General features: G+C 65.6%; 1 protein-coding gene across 3 annotated transcripts in view; it reads right to left on the bottom strand.

The window, feature by feature from the left end:
* The window catches only part of Rxra (retinoid X receptor alpha), a 75601-nt gene extending 59472 nt beyond the window's left edge, over positions 1-16129 (bottom strand). Inside the window, exon 1 of one of the 3 annotated variants that reach the window (XM_013073719.3) lies at positions 16110-16129. Coding sequence is in view for 1 of the 3 variants with exons in the window: in NM_001310229.1 (NP_001297158.1) it covers positions 15283-15310 (28 nt within the window). In the remaining 2 variants the exon portion in view is untranslated. 3 annotated transcript variants of the gene reach the window in all.
* Between the last annotated feature and the right edge of the window lie 7034 nt (positions 16130-23163).

Raw genomic sequence — 23163 nt, 5'->3', positions numbered from 1 at the left:
CGGAAGACGACCCCTCTCTCCAGCTGCCCATCGGGTGGAGGGCACGGCTCTGCCCTTGGGCTCTGGCCCCCAGGGGCGGGCAGAGGAGCCAGCCTCGCTCAGGACGTGGAGACAAAGGCAGGCTGACCACCGGGCGGCCGCAATTAATCTCGGCCAACACCACGGTGGTGCATGTCCTCCGCCCAGCGATTTGCATTTTTATTAAATCACACAGGAAAATTAGAAACGTTACTACTTCCCGGGCTCCTTAACCCTTTCTCTGCCCACCACCCTATGCTGGCCAGGTGACAGCACCACCAGGCTGCCACCTCCTCGGGGTGTGCAGGGGACTCGGGCCCGTGGGGACAGGGTCGCCCGGCTTCCCCTCCGCCACCCCTTGCTGTCCTCTGGGGAGCACCCCACGCTGGCAGAGAGCCCTGGTGCAACCGAAGACCCCACAAGGGAGATGGGGGGTGGGGCAGGCGCCAGAACAGGGCCTGGGGCCGGGGAGCACACCGCGCCCCCACACTTCCTCCACAAACACCCCCAAGGTGGCCCCAGGAACAGGCCGGGTCTGCGAAGCCCAGGCACCCCAGGCCCAGAGCCACAAGCGGACGGTGACCGGCACCCAGCGGCTGGGCCAGGTCCTCACGGCGCTGGCGGGGGCATGGCCACTGTGGCCAGGGAGTCTGGGGAGGACGCAGGGAGGCCAGCAGCCATGGAGGACCAGGCGAGAAACGGAGGCACGGGGACCACAGCCAGAGCGCAGGCCCTGCGTCTGACGTGCTCAGGAGGGGCCGGCGTGGGGGGCCTGGAAGCCGCAGGCGTGGGGGTGCAACCCCGGAAGCGGCGTCTGCACACCCGGATCTCCGCTGTCCCGTGCGAGGTGCCAGCTCCTGGCTCATCCTGCTGGGAGCTGACCCAGATTTCGTCATGAATGAACCGGGCCAGAGTGGAGCCGCTAACGACTTCCACGTTCCTGCAGCACTGACGCTCTGCGCTCTGCGTCGCCGCCAGGGGGGCCGGGGGCGCAGTGGTGACGCCACCTCCACCCGGTCCCTGAGGGGCCCCTGCCCTTCCCGTCCTGTCTGGCAGACGCCCTAGGAGACTGAGGCAGGCGGTGCTCAGACTCGGGACCCAGGAGGGACAGAGGCCAGGCATCGCCTCTCCGCGCAGACCCCAAGGGGACCCCGCATCTGCCCAGCTGCGGTCTCAGGCTTCCACCCTGGCACAGCACCAGCTCTTGCAGAGCGGACGCTCGCCCCACTGCCACCAGGGGCCCGGCTGCGGCAGGGACTGTGGCACTCGCTGGGCTGCAGGGGGCTGGAGCCTCGGTAGTGGGGCCTGCTGACCACAGCCCCTCCGGCCGGGCCTCGGAGTCCACCCCCAGCTCGCTCTCAGGCCCCTCTGCCTGGGGAGGCTTGGCTGTGTGGCCCAGGGGGCAGACAGCACCGTCCTCCCCCACCTCCGCGCCCACTGCCAGAGCTGCCCAGTCCATACCAACCCTGATCCCAAGGAGGCAAAGCAAGGAACTGCAGGGACCTAACCCAGGCGAGCTTCCTGGAGGAGGTGTCATGCGGCAGTCACCACGGGAATGGGAGGCGTCCCTGCCAGGAAGCAGCAGGAGTCTGCTGGGTCCAGCCCACCCCGTCCCTGTTGGGAGCCCCAGGACAGGAACCAGGGGCTCCGCACCCCCCTCCGTGATCAAAATCGGGGCCTGGGCGGGTGCCCAGGGTTAGGGTTTCATCGAGAACCCTGTGGCTTCCCCCACCCCGTGGCTGCTGAGTCAGGCACGCAGGGCGGACCCCAATCACAGCCCCTTCCGGCGGGCGGCCGAAGGCAGGAAGCTGAGCCCCAAGGAGACAGCGCAAGCACCCACAGCACCAGGCACCCCCTTCCCCCAGAACAGCCCCACCTGCTAGTGCCAGCGGGCGCCAGGGAAGCTGGGGGCTGGGGCAGGCCGGGACCCCAGTGAGCCATGTGACGACCTCCACAGCAGGGCAGGGATGCGGGCCTGGCGGAGCTCCCGGGACAGGGCTCTGGGTCCCAGCCCAGGAACGGGAGCAGAAGGGCAGGGATGGGAGCAGGTACCTGCCAGGTGTGTGGGGGTGGGGGGTGGGCCCAGGCCCCAGGTGGGACACACAGGGACAGGCAGGCGCTCCACAAAAGGGTCACTGCGTCCCACAGGGAGGGCACCAGGGCACCAGGGCACCAGGGACATCACATCTGCTGAGCCAGCCAGGCCGCACCCTGATTTCAGGGAGAAGGCGCCCTGGCCCAGTTGGGAGAGGGCCTCGTGCTGGGGATAGGCAGCCAGCCCTGCAGTCCCGGCTCCAAGGCCGGGATGCAGAGCAGAGCCCCACACACAGTTCGGAGGCCGAGGGTGTGGAGCGCTCCAACCAAGGGCCAGGCCCTGCTCCACACACAGCCCCTGTGGGACCCCAGCTGGCTGTGCCTCAGTTTCCATTCTGCAAAACACAGCCCTGGGCCCTGCACATTCAGCGCCAGCAGCCTTGAGCCTCCACCTGGCCTCTCTGGGCCTGGTCCTCCCCCGTAAACAGGGTGACTACCTCCCCAAACCCCGCGTGAACCCCGCTGGCCAGATTCTGCCCAACACGCACTCGGCCAGGGGTCCCTCCAAGCGTCAGCTCACAGCCTGCTGCGCCCGGAAGAGCCTCAGGGGTCGCCAGGTCTGGGGCAGCCCCAGTGGCCAATGCTCAGACAGCCCCGCCCCAGGATGGGCACAGCAATCCCTCACAGGGCTGGGCCGGGTCTGAACAAGCCAGAGCCCGCCCCGCCTCTCCACACCCTGCCCAGACAGGTCCAATCAGGCACACTGCATATTTATTCACCCAAAGTCCACATCCCACCCCACCCCACGAAGCAGCTCCTGCAGGAACCAAAGGGGCGTGTGGGGAAACTGAGTCATCTGCCAAGGCACACTCCCACCTGCCACTGCACACAGCCCATCCCAGAAGACGGAAAGGGCCAGCAGAACCCCTGCGAGGCTTGGGCTCCCGGCCCTCCTGGTGACAGCCACAGCGCCCAGGACAGACACGCCCCCCACCCCAAGGTCCCCAGCCCAGGCCAGGAAGCCCAGTGGAGACGGGAGGGCGGGCCTATCTCACCCCAGGTTGCTAAAAAGAGCCAACGGGGAAGTAAAAATAGGAAATAAAAATAAAATTGCTCCAGCCAGCGCCAGTTGTTTGTGTAGGAAACGAGGCATCTCCCGCCTAGCAGGACGGCCGTAGCGCCGGCCCTCCTGGGCGAAGAACATCCCCACCCAGCTGCCCGGGACCTGTGCCAACCAGGAGCCTGGGACCGTGGCAGGAAGAATCCCCGCGGAACCCAGAGGGCCGGGGTTCGAGTCCTAGCCCCGCATGCCCTCGGCCTCCTGGTGCACGGCCACGTCACAGGCCGGCCACCCTCCTCCTGCTCCTCTTGGGCCACTGTCTGCACCCCCCCCAGAGGCGCAGTCAGGGACAGGCGTGCTGGACCACAGTCTGCTCACCCAGCCCTTGCGGACCTCGATTTCCTTGCCACACAATCAGAGGAAGCCTTCCTTCCCCTTCTTTCCTGCTAGGCCTTTCCAGGTTCGCACCAGGCTCACTCCCACTCAAGTGTGCGTGACTAACTCCGGACTCGGGATCAGAGAGCAGGGGCGGCCCCCTGGGCCAGCGCTGGGCACCCACCTTGCTCGGCCTCCCTGGGGAGGTGGCCTGTCACCACGGGCTCAGGCAGCAAGGAGCTGTGGTCAGCACTGCCTGGTCAACGGGCCTGCCTGGCGCCCGTGCTTGGGATGGCAGGTGACGCGGCCTGGGCAGGGCAGCAGGACGCAGGCAGGGGAGAGGGGAGCCCCACCGGCCCGGGTGTGAAATTCCAGGGCTCCAGTGACACGCAGGAGCCCCACCAGGGCAGCCACCCACCACTCTCGCCACCTCCTGGGACCTGGCCCTGCCTGGCCGGGGGCTCTTCCTGGAAACAACAGCTCACACATGAACGGTGTGCATGGACTCACACCAGGGCACAGCGGCATGCACACTCATGCTCCGATGTGGACCCCACACACAGACTCGCAGTCTCACACGCGCACTCAGGGTCACGTACTGAATGGACAGGCGTGCACTCGTGCATGCGTGTGGGCCGGCCTAACACCATCCCCGGTGTTCCAGCTCCAGGTCCCAGAGGAGCTCTGATAGCCAGGGGGACCAAGGCCGGCAGGAAGGAAGGGAGCGGAGGCCACACGCCAGCCACCCTGGTCCCAGCTTGGCTGCTGACCCCTGGGCTGGCAGAGAGCACATGACGGGGACCCCACGGACAAGGCCCAGATGGGCAGGGCTGCAGGTGCAGAGACAGGGTCCCAAGCCCTGCAGGCCTCCCAGCCCCTGCAGCAGCCCCCAGTGGGGGCTCTGCCCACCCAGCCAGACACCAGGCACACGGCCGGTAAGCCAGGTACCGCAGAGTCCCCAGGTCCCTGCTGCCAGGAGCCGCCAAACACCAAGTGCAGAGGCCACGGTGGGAGGCAGACAATGGTGGTGATACAATGGCAGTGCTGTTCTCAGGAAGGTGGCCAGGGAAACCCGAAGGGGTGGGTGGCAGGCAGGGCTGCAGGCCAAGAGGGCAGAAGGGTCAGTGGGGAAGGAGGCCGGGGTGGGGCGTCACGGGAGCCCCGCAGGACTGCAGAGCTCAGGATCCCTGGAGACCTGAGGCCCCCAGGCCCGGCTCCCCACAGTCCCATCCAAGCTGAGCAGGTGCAGGCCCACAGTCGTGTCCAGGGGAGGGGCGGCGCTGCCCGCCAGTGCGCTTGCAGGCTTATCAGCCCTGCTCAGGCCGCAGGGCCTCGGGAGCTGTCCCCTCCCCCACACCACCCGCCACGGCTCGGCCAGTGCCAGAGACGCAATAACCATCCACCAGCAGATAAATCCTGGCCGTGGACGGCAGGCAGGGAAGCCACTGACACCTGGCTACAGGCCACAGCTGTGGCAGATGCACGCCTCTCCCGAGCCCTTCAGCCTGGGGTGACGGAGGTGACCTTGCCCGTAACCCTGTGACCTGTTGTATGCCAGGTCGGAGGGACGGGCGCCCCCCGGGCTGGAGCTGGCCCACTCTGACCCCAGAAGTGGCCTGCGAGGCCTGTAGCCAGGAGGGGCCCTGCCAGAGCCATGCATTTCTTTCCATAAACCTGGTCCCGCACCAGCCATGGCACAAGCCACCCGGGACTGAGTGTCACACCTGTCCACGTCACCGGCAGAGGGAGACCGCTGGATGACCCAGGCAGACTGGCAGAGACGCAGACACGTAGGGGTCCTCGGACAGCGCAGTCCGGTAAGCGCCCACTCCGGGTCCTGGGAGTCGCCCTTCACACCAGACCCCAGGCCAGCAGGACCTCCTGAGGGCCAGCAGTCTCCTAGCGTGGGCCACCGGGGGCAGGGGAGTGTGCGGTAGGGAGGGATGTCCCAGGGCCCGGACCCCTGCCATCTCCACGCCAGTCGGCAGCAGCCGCCAGCCTGACACCACCCATTTCTCCACCGGCCCTGCAGGGACAGCTCTGTGTCCCTTCAGCTGCTGCTCCGGGACCAGGGCCCACGGCGGACCAGGGGATGACACTGGCCTGCAGGGAGGTGGGGGCCAAGCCAGCGCCCGGCGCGTCCTCCAGGGAGCGGGAAGGGTCCACCCCCCAGCCTCCACCCGTGGGTGCCCATCTGCCCCCCACCTCCATCCCCACCAGGCCAGAAACCATGCCCCTGGGCCCAGGCACCACCCCTGGCTCTGGCTCCACCCCCACAGAAGACCCAGAGCCCTCTGACCCCGCTGCCCTCTGACCCTGCTCCTCTGCTCTGTGTCACCTCCAGTCAGCCCCACCCCTGCTGTCCCTCCAGAGCCCCACATGTCCCTCTGCTGCTGCCCCTCATCTCCCACCGGCCTTCAGCTTGCGGGCAGCAGTGGACAGAGGTGCCTGTGAGACCAGCACGGTGCCCCCCAGCCCCCGGGCACTTCTGGGGCTGGCACCGGTCAGCTACACTGCCTGACACCCGCCTACCCCGCCTCCCAGGGCTCAAGTCCTGTCCCTCAAATGAAGCTGTGGAGGCACAGTAAACCCCAGGGAGAAGTGTACTATGGTCCAAACACGGGAGAGCAGGCCAAGCTCTGCCCCAGGAGCCTCTGACTCCAAGCAAACTCCTATACATCCTTCATGACCCAACTCACAAGGGCCAACCTCCCACATATCTCTGGTACATCCATCACAGACTGGAGCCAGGGGTGCCACGACTACAAGCCCCAACTCCAGGCCACTAGAGGCCACGAGGGGCCATGGCCCCTGCCACCCATGACTGCTTTGCCCCACCTACTTCACTGCCCTGTGGGAAGGCTCAGCCCAGCTTACAAAAAAGACAACTGAGGCACAGAGTGGCTTAAGGAAATCCGGTCCCAGGCTGCCAGCCTAACCCGGCACTGCTCTCTCCTCTGCATGCTGGGTGGCTCAGCTCTGGCGCCAGGGCAGCCAGAGCCAGGCGAGTGGGGACAGCAGGCAGGGGCGGGTTGGCCCTGACCCTCTGGCCGGTGTGACCCCCACAGGCCAGCAACTTTCCACACAGGACACCCAAGCTCTGCCCACAGCGGGGCAGCAACATGGAACGCCAGCACAAAAGGGCGCCAGGGCCGGTGGAGGAGTTCGCCGTGCAGGGTGAGCTGGCCACGGGGCCAGAGGACAGAGATTCCGGTAAGGACAGATCCTTCACCCCCTCAGCCATGGTGATTTCTGACCTGGGAGGCGGGGCGGGGGGCAGGGAGCCGCCCTAGAGCGTTAACTCATTCAACAAACATCACGAGGCTCAGGAGCCCTGGTCCTGTGGATTCCGCAGCAAACAAGAGCTACGCACCAACTCTCACAGGCCAGGTGGGTTTGAGAAAGACCCCACGCCTGCCCATGGACAGCCGCGTGCCCGGCGATATCCTGGAGGGGCCTGGGCAGGCCGGTGCCCTGGGCCAGCCTCTGCCATTTGCCCAGAGACCAATGCCCTCAGCCTCTCCGGGGTCCCGGGGTCCCAGGCTGGGGGTCTCGCACTACCAGGGAGACAAGTGGAGGCGACCAAAGACCTGGCCCCCTGGACTTGGGCGGCCTGGCAGCAGTGACCAAGCAAGCCCCTGCCCCACCTCCTCCTCCTCGACCTTGATCCCAGGCAGAAAGTCCAAGAGCAGGGGTGGGGTGGAATGGGGCCAGCCGCCACCTCCCGTGGACTCTGGTCCTAATCAGAGCCGCTGTCCTCCGTGTGGCGCAGAGGGACAGGGCCATCACAGGCGGCACACAGGGGTCCCGGGCAGCCCCCACCCGCGGGGCAGAGGACAGAGGGAGGCAGGGACGGAGTGGTACAGCAAAGGGCCACGCGCCCCAGAGCCGCCGCCACGCTAGGCCACCACTCACCGTGGGCCAGCAGTCTCGTGCAGCCCACCCAGCGAGGACAGGGTGTCCGGCCAAGAGGGCCGGGCTCAGAGGGCCACCTGCAGCCAGTCTGGGGGACAGGGGGCCACCAGGGCACAGCCAGGCCCGGTCCCCCTGGGCTCCTGCAGGCTACTTATTTCCAGATCAGTGGCCACACCCCCGTTCACACCCCCTAGCCCGCACAGACCTATAGCCCAGCTGACCAGAGCAGGCCAAGGAGCCTGGCCAGCAAGGGGCCCTTCCAACACCCGCCCCACATGGTGGGCTGGGCCACAGCTCCCTGGAGAGCATCCACCCACCGCCACACATGGAACTCCTGTGCATCCTTCAAAACCCAGCTACAACATCTCCTCTGTAAAGCTGCCCGGACTCCCCCAGGCAGTTGACAGGTGAAGCAACTGAGGCTTAGGAAGGTGAACTGGCCACAAAGCCCCTGAATCAGAGCCGACACTCGCTCACTACATGGGACAACATGTGTCACCACTAAGTGTGAGACAGGAGGAAACCAGGAAGAGGGGGAGGCTGGTGGATGCGGCAGGAGAGGCTATGGGGCCACCTGACCCTGGGTGTTGGGCTGGCTTCCGTGCTAGGAGCAATGTGGAGCCATGGAAGGTTCCAGGCAGGGGAGGGCAGGACCCGGTAGAGAAGGTCACCCCTTTCCTTCCACTCCCTATTCTTAAAGCCGTGATTTCGGCCACACGCGCTGCCCCCTACAGCTGGGCACCGCCACCACGTGCCAGCTCAGAGCCCAAGGCTTTTGGGACCCTGCGAACCCAGCCTCGCTGCTGTCCCCCTCCACCAGGGAAGGGCACAAAGCCATTTCCAAGGAGCCCATGCCCAACTGTGTGGTCTAACTAGAAGCCACCAGCCCATCTGAACGGAGCCCAAGTGACAGGAGGAAGAGAGGGGTCACAGGCAGCGGGGACGCCAGGCAACAGAGGCCAGAGAGGGGCAGGTCGGAGGGAGCGCGGCCTCAGCCCACACTAACCCCTGCCCCCCACGCCCGAGGGCAGCCACAGCAGCCCACTGAGGGCAGCCCCAGGGCGCTGGGGACGAACCTGGGCCACAAGGGCTGTCTGGGGCAGCGGCCCTGACCTTTCTGGCCTCAGGGACAGGTCCTGGAGCAGACAGGTTTCCCTCAATCGCAAGCAGGGCTGGGATGTTCGGGGCACGGTGGGACTGTGAATCCGGGTGACCCCAGGCCCACTGACCCACGCTCGCCTGGGCCGGGCGCCCACTCTCTCCTCTCCCGCCAGCCACCTCCATCCTCGGCTCGGAGCATCCACCAAGACGGCCCACCTGGAGGGACCGCTCGGCACCTGTGCCACTGCCGTGCCCATGTGGTCCCTGACACACACAGCCAATACCAGCCCTGTTTGGGGCAAACAGAGCCTCGAGGCCATCATCTGGGCACCGGGCCTGGGTTGACCAGAGGATGGGGCCCTGGGGGCACGGCTACCTCCAGGCCTCTGACAGCACAGGCAGTGGGCACTGCAGGGGCCTCCTCCAGGCCCTGTCCTCGGGACACCTCGGGAACAGGTGGGGTCGGTCGCCAGTAGCCAGGACCCCCTGCCATGCACGCCACCAAGTGTGGCCCCAAGGCCCCGAGAACACGAGCCCTAGCGGCACCGCAGCGCCAGTCTGACAGCATGACTGGAATCCAGGCGGCCTGGCGCCGAGTCCCAGGCTGTGGCCGCCAGCGGTGCACAGGAAGGGTGACACTGCAGACAGCGAGCGTGCCTGGCGGGAGGACAGGCCACTGCCTGAGGGTCCCGCTTAGCCGGCCCAAGCCAGGCGCCATCAGGAGCTGCGTGCACAAGACTCCAGCCACCTGGGCTGTCACCGCCTGACCTCTGCCCGGGGCCAACACGGACACTTAAGCTAAATTGGTCAATTATGGAATACTTAGATCCCTCCCCGGGGGCTTCCCAGCCTCCCCTGGTTCTGGGCCGCAGCACCAGGAAGCAGTTGAATCAGTAACCTCATTACAGCCCTGCGCCTCACCCGGCCGGCTTTGAACTCCACGGGGCTTATCCGTGGCGGCCGGAGGATTTACACACTCCTGGCCCTGGCCCAACTCCCCCCCTCCCTCCCCGCTGGGGAAGCCACGCTCAGGACAGCGGCAGCCTCTGGGGCCACAGGCGCAGGGCACAGGCAGGGAAACCAAGGCCTGGCCAGACAGCTAACAGAGGTGCCAGGATCATGGCAGGCCCTGGGTCACCCCAGAAGCTGGGCCTCGGGCATGGGGCTCCCCTTGCATCCCTGGTCCAGCTGACAGCGCCTCTCGGGAAGCTCCTGGCCACAGGTCTCGACGAAGGGCAGCTGGACCTCGGGCAGAGAGGACCCCAGTCCGTGAGCCCTCCTTCAGGGACCCTCACGGTGGCTCCCGTGAGGGCCGTACCGTCCATTCCCTCACCCCATTCTCCACCACGTCCCTCAGAGGCTGTGCTGTGCCCCACTCTTGGTGCCAGGTGACGCTGTCCCCACGGGCAGCCTGTCCCCAACTCCAGCCAACACTGTGGCAACCACGTCCTCCCCAGGCCCGGCTCGGCCGCCTCCCCGGGCCCCACTCCCTGATGCCACCAGCCCCGAGCGCTGAGAGGTCTCAGCCGATGAGGGGGCCATGTCCCCCGAGGGCTGAGACAGGAAGTCGCTCGCTCCCCACACTCAGCTTGGCAGCTGCGCCAGGACAAGGCTGCAGGGCGCCTCACGCAGCCTCAGGCCCAGAGGGGGTCACCACAGCTCCTCCCACCTCGCAAGGCCAGGGTTCAACTCTAGCTGCGCACATCACCCAGCCAGGACACGGCCCACAACACCCACCGCCAGGTGGCCCCTCCGTGTCCCGCCCCCAGGCACCTCCCCACCTGTTGTAACCCTCCCCGCCCTTCTCTGTCAAAGTGCTCTCCAGGAGGTGACAGGAAGCCGTATCCTCTGCCTCCCTGCCGGGCACAGATGCCCTCAGCCACGCGAGGACGCAGCAGCCTGGGTCCTCCTCAGCAAGGGCCATCACGCTGTCGTGTCCTGCAGGGCACATGTGTGTACGTGTGTGCGCACACTCGTGGGGAAGGGGGCAGAGGTGACCAGGTCCCCGCCCCAGTGTGGCTGGGGGTAGCTGATCGCTCAGTCCCCTCCCCCAGGTCCCTCTGGCCCTTGCTCTGTCCAGCAGCACGAGGGCCACCAGCCACGGTCTGCAGGTGTCACCCTGGCTACAGCTGTGCGGTCAGACCCTGGAGCAGTGACAGGAGGCTCTGCTCCCAGGGGGCTGCAGTCCCAGGGTCAGAGGTCGGAGCTCACTGTGAGGCCCCAGCCCTCCCGGTGTCCCACTGATAGGAGACCCCTGTGCTGCTGCAGGGACCCCACTGGCAGGATGCTGAGTGGAAGGGGCAAGGGGGCCTGGGGGACAGAGCCACCCAGACAGGGAGGACTGGGGGCCTGGGAACCAGCGCCGGAAACTCCGGATGCAAGACACTGGGTAGCAGAGGCCAGCAGAGGCCCCAGGACTGTGTCCCAGCCACCTTCTCTGGGAAGCCTCCTCGGGCCCTAGAAAGCAGGCGCCACGGGACAGAGCCTGCAGCACCCCTGGGACGGGCGGGTCCTGGGCAAGTGGAGGAGACTCCGAAGCAGCTGCTAGGACCCCAGAGCCATGGGGAGTCCTGGAGGTGGCCACTCCCCGGCCCCCTGGAGAGGGACATGGGACGCAGGCCAGCACCTGGCCTGGTGGCAGGCAGGGCCAGGTGAGCAGTGTGTGGGTGCATGCGCGTGCGTGTCTGAAGCACACCAGGCCAGCACACATGTGCGTACCCTCGCTCCCCAACACGGCCAGGCCAATTTTATTTAGCTGCTTTCTGCTCCATTTCACGCTCGTTCAGCTGCTGAGCTAGACAATTGCTTTGTAACTCTAGGGTACAATTTCCCTGTCTGTGAGGCGCTGGGGCACGACTGCTCTGAACATCTCGCACAGGCTCGGGTGGGTATGCAAACACACGGGCCCTTGCCCACCCGAGCCTGGGGCCCAGGGAGAGTCTGAACAGCAGGGCTGGCTGGTCCGGCTCGGAGCACACCCAGCCCAGGCCAGGGCTGCAACTGACTTTCCTGCGTCTGCTCGAACTCAGGTGCCAGCCATCCTCCGGCTAATCTGTCCCACCCCGGCAGCCCGGCCCCACCTGACCCTGGCCTCACCTTTGGGAAGGGTAAGGTGCACCCAGGGAGAGAGCAAGATTCCCAGCCGACCTGTGACTGACCAGGCTGTCTGTCCAGCCTTGGAGGAGCAAGGCGCATGTCCATTTTCCAGACGAAACCACCCAGGCTGCACTTCCAGCCCTGCCTGTCCTTCAGCCCCTCCATGGCCACTGGGAAGGTTGTGGTCATTCCAGAGGGGGACAGGGGAGCCTGGACCTGCACCTCATAAAATAGAAACGCCACAGACGAGCAGGTGGGCAGATGGGGGGGGCTCTCTCCCCTACTCTGCCCCAGCAGCGGTGAGCACGGAGACAAAAGTCTGGAAGGTGACCTTGCGTGGACACCAGTACACCAGCCACAGTCCGGACACCAGGCTCCTGAGGGGCTGGACCCCCACCCCACCGCTGGCCTGGCACACAGCCACTTCTCAAGAAGCTGGGCCAGCCCAACCGACGCCTCCGGCCTAGGCCCACAAACTCCAGCCAGGCAGAGCTGGGAAGGAGGGCAGGTCTTGGCTTGTTCTGGCCTCGAGCCAGGGAGGCCCCTACCCTGCAGCATGTGGACAGCAGGGCCAGGCCTGGGGCTTCAACTCCACAGGACTGGGCCTTGCCAGCCCTCAAGCCCCCGGCCATGAACACTCCAACAGCAGCAAGCCCCACCCCGCCCACGAAGGCAGGCCCGGGCAGCCCTGGCTGGTGGGGGGGAGGAGCTTGGGACCTTTTACCCCCATCCCCATGTCACCTTCTTGGCGCTGGCCTGTGCCCCTGCGGACCCCACAGCCCCCAGGGGGGAAGGCCACTGGGTGGAGGAGTGCAGGCCTGAGGGCCCACGCTATCCCCACAATAATTTCACAGGCCTACAGCACCCTTTTCCAAAATGAAAGGAAGCCCTCAACTGCAAGCCTCCCCCAGAGCACAGAGGGGCCAGGACAGGGCTCCCGGCCGTCGGCCTCCCAGAGGAGGTGGCAGGTCCACCACATTGCTGAAGGACAGGCACAGCTGGAGGAGCCCGTGCCCCACACAGCAGGGACCAAGCCCCAAAAGCCTGGGCTGTGTGCAGGGCTCCCCTCCCTGCACAGCCCGCCCCGGGTCCCAGCAGGGCAGTGGGCCACACAGGAGCGTGCAGGCCAGCAAGGCCACGGCCAGCATCTGGGGGCCATTTTTCTCACTCTAACACTTTCCAGTCAACAAACAGAGCCCCCTCCAGAGTTCACCAAAACAAACTCTCGGCAGTGCCCGGGCCTAGCCGCGAACTGCCTCGTCAGGCCTGAGCTGGACTCCAAGCCCGGCCTCCTGTGTCACGTGACCCTGTTATTTCGGGAGGCCCCAGAATGCGCTCTATTTTGGGTCCCAAGGGCTCAAGATGTTCTAGAAGCCCCTCACCAGGCTCCAAACTCACCCGGGTCCCTGAGAACCCACCAGAGGGGGCTTGGGCCCGTGTAGCCTTGCTCCTAATGGGTCAGTGGCAGTAGAGAGGGTCCGACATGGCCTGGGACCTTTGGACTGTGCAGGCTCAGCCTTCGGGTCCCACTGTCCAGGCCGAGGCCAGCCCAGGCCTCCTCCCCACCAGACATGGAGCGAGGCCAGCCCTGGGCAGCAGGGCCAGGAAGCAGGGCCTGCCTTAGGTGAATTCCCCACCTCTCTTCCCTTCCAGATCAGTCCCATACCAATCAGTCTGTGGGTAGCCGGTAGGAGATGAGAGATTCTTTGGCCCACTAAGCCCCACAGCAGTGCATGCTGTGGGGAAGAAGTCCTCTCTCGGGGGACCCAGACCCCGAAAGTGGCCAGGTGGCTCAGAGAGGCTGTCCTGCCTTCCCACCAGCCTAGATCTGACCCAGGCGGCCGGCTGGCCCCTGGATGAGACAGGCCCTCCAACACTCACCCCTTACGAGGGATTAGGCTGTGTTGACAAAAGGGCTTAGGCAAGTAGCCACTTAAATGGACCTTCAACTGCACTGGACTTCAGAGTTGGTCACAAGCTTAGGACAAAATAAAATGTAATCAGAGCCCAGGACTCTAAGCTCAGCCCTGGGGCTGCTTGGGAGGCCACCGGCCGGGTCCAGAGAGCTGCCAGCCGTTCCATCAGCACAGCCTCCTTGTCACAGAGACCGTCCATGAAGCCTGGGGACTCCAGCAGAACCACGCTGCAGCCTGGGCGCCCTCAGCCCTAGCCCTGCCCACGTGTGCCAGCTCCTAGGACCAGCCCTGTCCTTCACGAGGAGTTAGGACCTGGGACCTGTCCTGTCCTCACCACCCAGACAAAATGCAGCCAGGCTCTGAGCCACACACCCCTGGTCCAGAAGGGGTCCCCAGGAGAGCCCAGCTCTGTGTGTGCACCGTGACAAGGCTTCGATGAAGGAAGAGGGGATGTCATGGCACACAGGGGCCCCCACAAGAGGTCACAGACAACTTGGCACCTGTGGGCTGAGGTTCCAACTCCAAACCTGCCACTGCATACCTCAGCTTGGCCTCTCCTGGCCTGTGTTCTCATCTGCAAAATGAGCATGAGTCCCCACCCCTGAGGCTCCCAGCCCCGATCCCACAAAGGGCTGGAGAGTGAGTCTGAAATCTGGTAAACTTGCAGCCCCCACCAGGTCACACTGCAGCAGGCCTGTCGCGGGCTTGTGAGTGGCCAGGGGTGCTGATAACCTCTTCCTTAAATCCCCCCGGGGGGACTCCCAATCTCCCAGCTGTCCCCCATGGCTATGATGGGTTCTGAGTACACCCCCCCCCGGGGGGTGGCCACACTGCACCCCAGGCCGCAGTAGTTGGGGGCCAGGCAGAGGGAGCATTGGTCCTGGGCTTGGTCCATGATCAGCTGTCTTAATTTTCATTCAGCACAAATCCTTCACTAGCCTGACAGCCTGGCTGCCGTCCCCACCACCAAATTAATATCCTTCCCAGAGCTCATTTAGAAGTCCTCCCTCCAGTTTCTCAGGCTCCCCGGCCCCAGGGAGAGAGCAGTGGATGGGGGCCTTTGGCCATGCCCATTGCCCAGAGCCGGGTCCAGGCTTGGAGTGGGCAGGCAGTAGGGGGCTGGAGGCACTGAGCTGTAGGGCAGCAGCATAGGAAAGCTGACCCTCCACTCCTGGCCGTCTCCCCAGAAGGCAGCACAGTCCGGGTGCCCAAATGAAGGGCCAGTCCTGGGTCTGGCGTGTGGGTGCAAACGACCCCTCAGGGTCCATGCCCACAAGGCTCGGGCTGCCGTGGGGAAACAGGGTGGCAGCAGCCCGCTTCCTCCGGGACGCACCCCAGGGCCGGCGGGGCCTGCTGGAAGCCGCACTGGCGGGGGCGGCGCAGAGCGGAGGCCACTCGGGCCCAGCGCGCGACCGTCCCGGTCCAGGGAGGCCTGGAGCCACGGGCGCGCGGGCGCAGAAGTTGCTGCTCCGGCTGGACCCCGTCCCGGGCCGCCCGGGACGGGGTTCGCGGAGTTGGGGGTCCCCCCGTCGCCCAGAGCCCGAGGCACCCGCGCCCCGCGCCCTCGCCCCCTCCCTGTCCGCTGGGCCCGGGAAAAGTTGCCCCGCGCCCACCGCGCTCCGGGCCGGCGCCCATACTCTCGAGCCAGCAGGGGGGCTCGGGCCACCGAGACACCCCCTCCCCGCCGCCCGCGCACGCGCCCGGCTCTGGCCCGGTCCCCTCCCGTCCCCGCCCGGCCCCACCGCGCCCGGCCCGGCCAGCACTCACCGAGCGGCAGGAAGTGTTTGGTGTCCATGTCGCCCACTAACTCATGCCCGGCCGGCGGCAGAGCGGCGGGCGGCGGGCGGCGGGCGGCGGCCCCCGGCGCGGCCGGCCGGGGCCCGGGCGGCGGGGAGCCGGCGGCGGCGAGCGGCGGCGGCGGCGCGCGGAGGCCGCGGCGCGGCGAGTTGTTGCAAAAGTCGCCCAACAATGTAAACTACTTGTGCTGCGCGCCGCCGCCGCGCGCGCCCCCGCCCGCGCCCCCGCCGCCGCCGCCGCGCGCCCCGCTCCGGCCCGGCCTGCAGCGGGGGGGGGGGGGGGGGGGGGGCGACGGGGGGCCCGCGACGGGCGCGGACTCGGCGCAGCGCCGCCGCTCGCCCGCTGGTGCGCGCCCCCGCACGCCCGCGCCCTCGCCCCGCGCCGAGTTCGGAGCGCCCCGCAAACTTGCTGGTTGCCTCGGCCGGGGGGTGCCCGAGCCGGGGGCGCGGCACGGGGAGGCGGGCAGACCGGGGCCGAACCCTCTTCGGGAGGAGGAGGAGGAGGGGAGGGGGAGGGGGAGGGGAGGAGGGGGAGGGGGAGGAGGAGGAGGAGGGAGGAGGGAGGGGAAGGAGGAGAGGGGCCCTAAGCCCGGGCCGGGCTATTGTCTGCGGCGGCCGCACAAAGAGCTGGGCCGTGGGCGCGCGGGGACCCCGGGCCGGCCCCACAGCGCCCGCCCGCGCCCCTGGCCCCTCGCAGGCCGCCAGGCGAGCACGTGGGGAAACTGAGGCCCAGAGAGGTGAGGCGCCTTGACGCCACAGGCCGGGAACCCTCCTTTGCCGGGGATGCCCCCAGCCCACCTCCTGCCTTCACGCCTGGGGATCCCAGTCCGGGCCCACGCACGGACCCGCCCGCCACTGGTCAGGGACGCACATCGGACTCCTCCAGAGCGCCAGGCGCGGAGCGCTGTGGCCAGAGTTGGACACTGACTCTGTGGCCCGTGGCTATTTTTACACCTTGGGTCGTTCTCTGCCCTCCCTTTTAAATTCATGATTTGTTTGTTTAAAAACGAAAGGAGGATCCAGCTCAGGAGGGCTTCGGCCTCCTCCGCCCGCCTTCAGTCTCGGGCGGCTGGAATGCGGGTTTGGGTGTGAGTTACCTGCGCAGAGCCAAGCCCCGCCCCCAGGATCCTGCAGCCCCGCCCCTCCTGCCCCACACCCCAGCCCGCCGGGAGGAGGCGCCCCCAGGGAAGCGCCCTGGCCACAGGGACTGCCCCTGGTGGGCTGGGAGGAGATGGGATAGAGGGGGCGCGTGGGGGGCGCTCGGTGCCCAGAGAGGCCACAGCCCTGGCTTTGGAGGGTCCTACTGCCTGGGTGCCCCACTGCCCCCTACCATGTGACCACCCTTGGGGACCCACAGTAACAGGACCGCTTTGGCCTGTCCTAAAGGGTCAGATCGCCTGTGGCATGTGGCACCACTGGGGTGGGGTGGAGTACCTCTGAGTAGGTGAGCCCCAACGTGCTTGTGGGCAAAGCCAGTGAGCCAGGCAGATTCCCCCTGTGCCCCTGCCTCGGCCACCCTGCCTGTGTCCTGTTTGACTGGGCGGCCTCTGGCCCCAGGACCCTTTCTCCAGCTACACGTTGTGCAGGTGTGGCCCCAGCCTACTGTCAGCAGTCACAGCCCCCCCCCCCCGCACGACCAGGATGGGCTGACAGGGGACAGAGAGCTTGGGAGCACTGACACGCCCCCATCCCCCCAGGACGGCCCCTGGCAAGCACACAGTGGCCCCGTGGGCCCTGTCCCGTGGGCCTGTGTTGCCCTCCCAGCTTCGTTCTGCCACATGGCCAGGCAGAGCAGCCCCCACCCGTGATACAGGCTCCCTCCCTGGAGACAGTACCACCGAGAGACCTCCAGCAGAGGACACTACCACCTCCACCAACCTGCAAGGACAGCAAGGCCGGGAGGGCCGATGAGAGGGAGCATGCCCCAAGCAGTGGGTGACAGTAGCATTTGAACCCAGCACCTCCCCGATGTCGTCCTGGGCAGACCCTGTGGGGTCCCCGCACGGTGACCAGCAATGTAGCCCTGCCTACCTGCCAGTGTTCGGGCTCTGGGTTGGGGGTCTCAGGACAGCCAGAATGAGGACAGGTGGGGCAGTGGGGGAGAGAGACCTGAATGCTGTTTTCTGACGTCATGAATCATTCACTCAGTCAACAAACATCTGCAGAATCTGTCCCAAGGTCCCAATGCTGGGTCCTCAGGGGAGATGTGGTCAAGAGGGACAAGGCAGGGGCTGGGCTCCCATGCTGCCTCTCAGCAGCCACATGGCCTGGCCAGGCCACTCCTCCCCTTCACCTCAGTTTCCTCATCTGTAGGGCAGGGACGACCTCACTCCGCCCTGAATCAGGGCTGAATACACAGGCAGTGCAGGGGCAGGGTGGCAGGTGGCAGCCCGGCCACTAATACACTCACAGGGGCCACGATATGGAGCAGACGTGGCAGGCAGGCAGGAGTGCTGGGGACAGGGGCAGCAGGCCGAGGCCCGTCCAGCCGGAGCCCCAGTGGCTTCCCAGAGGCTGGTCCCTGGGGGGACAGGACGTGTTCTTCCAGTCGAGGCAGAGGCAAGGCACTCGACCCAGGAGGGCTGGCGTGGCCGTGGCCTGAGGGTGGGAAGACAAGCCAGCAGCCTGCCTGGCCAGTTGCAGGTCCAGACACGTCTCGTGGCAGTGGGAAGGCTGCTCTTGGAGGGCTTCGAAGCTGATGCAGCAGCTGGGTCACCTCCCACAGAGGCGGCCAGCACCTGGGCCCCAGAAGCCCCCCGGCCTCACCCCTGCTACAGAGAGCTGTTAGGAGCTGTTGGCACCAGGTGGGGCCCCTGGAGGCAGGTTTCTGGTGGTCCTTGTTCCTCAGCAGGTTGAAGGCTGGGGGTTGAGGTGCTCCTGAGGAGCCTCTGCTTGGGGCGAGGGGCAGTGCGCAGAGCAGAGTCCAAAGCCCTGGGCGGGGTGCAGAGAGCCCTGGGGCTGGCACAGGCAGAACTGGGGCAGCGCAGAGATACCCCAGGAGGTGTCAGGTAGGCAGAAGAGCAGGGAGCAGAGAGCCCAGGAGGGCCCCAGGCAGGCAGCAGCCCACAGAAAGTACCGCAGGTCGGAGGCCACAGACACACCAGCTGCGCAGTGGAAATGCACAGGCCGCCTGCTATTTCTGCAGCTGCTGTTTTCCACTGTCCCCTCCATTTGGGGCTCTTTGGCACAACGATCCCCCATGAAACCGCCCGGGATGGTTGGCTGCCCCATGTGGAGTAGCCAGATCCAAGCTGACCATGGAAAAAACCACCCCCAGCTTTCCTACCATGTGCTTCTGCAGCCAGAAATATTTTTATAGTAATATCCACCTATTTACAACCTGCCATCTAAGAGGCATTTGTTTTTTGTTTGGGGCTTTTTTTAATCTCCCTGAAGGATGCTTTTCAAGGTGCCTTGGCCCATTTTGTGAGCCTCTCTGCGCTGGTCTTGTCAACAGTCTCTGGAATGGCTGGTAGAATAATATTTTTAAAGGCCAGCGTCTGTGCCTCTGGGCACCCCAAGGCTGGTGGCCAGCAGGCGGGTGGGCAGGCAGCCCAGAGGAGATCAGGCTGCGCCGCCTTTGGGGCCTTCCCCAGCGGACCGTTTGCGGTCCAGGCTGCTAAGTGGCGACACCTCACAGGGCTGGGGGTGCTCCGGGGCTGAGGCCCTCAGGGCCAGTCCTGCTGGGCAAGGCAGTCTGCCCTCCTCCCTGTCCCCAAGCTCCGAAGGCCAGGGGGACCTTCTTCACTCCCTGTGGCCCCGCTGGGGGTAACAGTTTCTACCCAGGGAGCAGATGACTCAAGCTGGGTGATGATGGGTGAGCCCCAGGCCCCACCCAAGCTCACCCAGAGAGACCTGGGTCCTGGGACTAGGACCCAGGGGTCCGGCCCCGATCCCATCTCTTCATTGGCCTGGGTCACAGAACAGCTGCTGGTCACACTTGGGCTCCTAGCTCTTCTCCTGGAGGGGACCAGAAAGGGAGAGGAGGCGAGCACCCCTGATCCAGGCCTGGGAGCATGTGCAGCACCCCGCCCCGCCACCCTGGGACATTGCCTGCACCCCTCCTAGGTGGTGGAGAAGTGGCTCGCCCTCCATACCCACACCGGCTCGGGGAAGAGAAAGACAGTGGCCCCAGCAGCCAGGTCTATGAGCACTGTGACCCAGCTCCGTTGCTGGAGTCTGGCAGCCCCAGTCGCTGTGTGGTGTTCAAAGCAAACCTGGGGGACAGAGTTGTTGTGTGGGGCAGGACCAGGACCAGGATTTCAGAGCCAGGAGGTTCCCCCCAGGGGCCTCCAAGGAGCTGCTCTTGCCAAAACCCAAGCCACCTGCTAGGAGTCACATAGGCCCTGGGGTGGGTGGGCAGCTCTGAGGGTCCCAGGAGGAAGGCTGGGGTCTCGAGGCGTGTGTACAGGCCGGCAGAGCAAGGGTGCCAGGGGAAACTGGGCTCAGAGAGAAGGGACAAGCGACCGACTTGGACAGCAGGATGCTGGGCCAGGCCTGTCTCCAGCACCAAGTCCATCCGGGCCCTTGCGGAAGGGTCTCTCAACTTCAGCCACTTCTTCCACAAAAGGGGAGAAAAGAACCAGCTGGTCACGGAGGCTTTTTCGGCCCCCAAAACTGTGGCAGCAGGAACAGATGGTCACCTGTCACCAGCGCCAGCCTGGGTTCCGAGCCCAGCCTCACCTGAGCACAGAGCCCAGCTCCTCCGGGCCCCGCGCCACCGGGCCCCTCCACACGTGACCCATCAGTCAGGAAGATAATGTGCTTTATCGGGGGCATTTACTATCGACAATTGCTCCATAAATCTCCCTCTACTCACACACGTACATGAGAGGCGGGGAAGATGCCAAAAGAGGCTCCCTGCCCTGTCCCCCATGTAGACAACTTGCCCCATAAAGATAACGGGAACTGATTCATAATATTTATTTGACAGACAGGATATGAACCGTAATAGTCTGCTGGGATTAAAAATATCAGTCCGTCTCTGTCATCCACCACTGTGGTTTAAATATTATGTATGTGGCGCTGCGGTGGCAGGGAGTGGGGTGCGGTTATTGATAGTGGCCATAAAGAGGTGACAGTTTGCCCTGAAGGATGGCCTGGTGCTCCCTGGGGCTTGCGCCAGCAGAAACCACACTGGAAACGCTGCGCCCCTCTCTGGCGCTCTCGGACCCTGCCTGGTACCAGCACTCCAGCGCTCGGCATGTGCAGCCCAGGAGGGGCCTGGCGGGGCTCCAAGCTGCAGCTCAGCCTGGCGAGGTTGCCAGCCTCCAGCACAGGGCCCAGGAGGCCCAGGCCCCACCCTGCCACTCACCGATCGGCCGTCCCAGCTGCTGCCCTACACAGAGCGGGTGACAGCCCTGCCCCGTGGACACTCCCGGCTAGAACCCTTCCCTGCTCCCATCACTTGGAGGATGAAGTCCAGGCTCCCAGCAGAACTGCCAGCTGGGCCTCCTCCTCCCTCCCTGAGTCATCCTCCTCCTGAGCCTGCCCTGCCCATGGCTGGCCACTCCTGTCCCAGTGAGCACAGGACGGATGGAGTTCTGCGTCGTAGCCAGTCTGCCAGCACTGACTGTGCCACATTCCACCGAGGGCTCAGCCCCAGCGTGGCCACCCGCCCACCACACACGGCACGTCCGAGGGCCTGCTGCCCGGGCCCGGAACCTCTGTGGCCAGGGATGCGGTCCCAGCTTTCCTGCCCCTCAATCCTGTGGCCCTGGGCCCAGCGCTCCCTGAGGGACGGAGCCGTAGCTTTGGAGGCCCTGGCTCTCCTCCAAGCCCTGGGGGCAGCTCTGCGATCCCTGTTTACATCTCAGGCCGTCTACACTGGCTCAGATCCTCCTCTTGTGCCTCAGTTTACCTATCAGTGCACTGAATTTGCCACCCAGGGGATCGAGGGCTCTCGGAACCAAGGCATGTTTCCTCACAGGAGACTTTTTAGCCATGCTTTGGAAAGTGCCCAAAGACCTGGCGCTGGGAAAATTGGGGTGGGGGTGCTTTGACCCCTCCCCACCTCCCCATCTAGCCCCAGCCCCAGCCCCAGCCCCAGCAGACGAGACAGCCACAGTCCCCAGAGGAGCCCAGCCACAGCCCGACGAATTCCCAGCCCGCAGTGACAATTGGCCTTTGTTTCTCTCAGCAGCAAGTGTCCCCTTCCCCAAAGGGCCCTTCTGAGCTAAGACCCAGGGAGGGGCCCACACTGGAAATGAGGTCACCCAGAAGGAGCCCAGACGGCTGCCCCTGCAGAGGGGCATGGCGACCCCGGACTGCACAGAGAGCATGGGAGGAGCTTAGGGGCAGCCTCAGGCGTGGCCCCTCGCTGCACTCTTTGGGGACTCCCAGGCCCCCTGGGGTCCCTGCCCACCAGGTTTCCATCCTCTTGCTTCATAGCACCTTGTGGGGGGCCAAATTTCAGGCTCCTGTCCCAGTAGCTCCCCTGGACTAAGGGTTCCTGCTGTCCCTCAACCGGGCCTCCCCTGGGTGGGGCGCCCCTGCACCCCGCAGAGCCTGCTGAAGCCCCCTGGGGAATGGGCACCCAGAAAAGGCAAAGGAGCAGAGGCCAGGAGGGCTCGGTCCCCCAGCCTGGACAACAGCTGGGGCCAGGCCCCCTCCCAGGGCCCTTAGTGTACAGGGTTGCGCCCCGGCAGACGCTGCCTGGGGCCCCGGAGCCAGGACAACAGGCCCTGCCCCTGAAGAGCCTGCTGGAGCCCTCAGCACAGGCCACTGGGCCTAGCAGGGCACCCATGTCCCAGGCCGTGCCTCTGCCTGAAGCTTCTGGGACCACCAAGGCCCTTGAGTGTCTGAGAGCGGAGGCCAAAGGCCCCAGCTCACCACCGCCACGGCTCCGCACAGGAAGGAGCGCGACTCCATCTGACGGTCACCCAGGTCGGCGGACTTCATCTGGTTCCCGTAGAAGTTGTGACCTGGAGTTGTTCACTTGCGGAGAAAGCGTGCCTGTCGCTGTTTGGTGGCTCATCACACCTGTGCTTCCACGCCGAGCCAGCCCAGGGCTGGAGTGGAGCCTGGGCCTTTGGGCTCGGGGTCAGCCCTGCCCCAGCCTCACTCTCTGTTCCCAGGGCTCTCCCATGGGGATCAAGTGAGGCAGCATCTGCCAGCAAACCACTCCATAAATGGTGCGGTCTCAGGGGGGCCCTGGGGACGGCCCTGCGGTGCGTTCTCAGCCCCCCAACCAAGAGCTGCCCCCAGGGCTGGCAGGTTTAGGGATGCACACCTGCCCAGGTGCTCCCCACATCCGGCTCAGCCCCTTCTCCATTTCAGGAGGTTCTGCACTTGGAAAGGCAAGGGGCAGCAGGAGGGGCCCGGGAGCCATTGGGAGGGTGGGCTGTCCCCAAGACTGCCATACCGAGCAGCCCCACACCTGGTCTCTGCACTCCAGCTTGAGAGGAGCAGCAGGTGACAGGGGGAGCTTTCTCCTAGATGTCCTGCCAGGCCACTTCTGGAGCCCAGAGCCGCGGGTGGGGGGGCTTGGCCCTGCCTCAGCTTTCCCCTCACAAAGGAAAACAAAAGGTAGCAGAGAAGCTTAAATGATATACAACAATGCCAACTCGAGTGTATAGGATGGGACCCAACACAGGCATACACACAAAAATCCGGAAAGATCTGTCCCCCTGCCCTAGTGGACTGTAACGAGTTCTAGCCACAGCGGTGAATTCTAGCAATGAGCTGCCGGAGCTTTCACATCCTGCTCGGTTCCTTTCTTCATTTCTACACGGACCCTCTAGTCCTCTATAATCAGGAAACAGTAGGGCTCCCCACAAAGCCCAGCCTGAAATCCACCAGGAACTGACCCAGCTAGTGCCGCTCCCCACCTCCCCGTCTCAGAAGCTCACAC

This window comes from Heterocephalus glaber, unplaced genomic scaffold (genome assembly GCF_053883595.1).
Source record: "Heterocephalus glaber isolate CG9 unplaced genomic scaffold, H.glaber_assembly_v1.0 deba00001479, whole genome shotgun sequence".
Taxonomy (NCBI): Eukaryota; Metazoa; Chordata; class Mammalia; order Rodentia; family Bathyergidae; genus Heterocephalus; species Heterocephalus glaber.
This window is presented reverse-complemented; position numbering and strand designations above follow the sequence as displayed.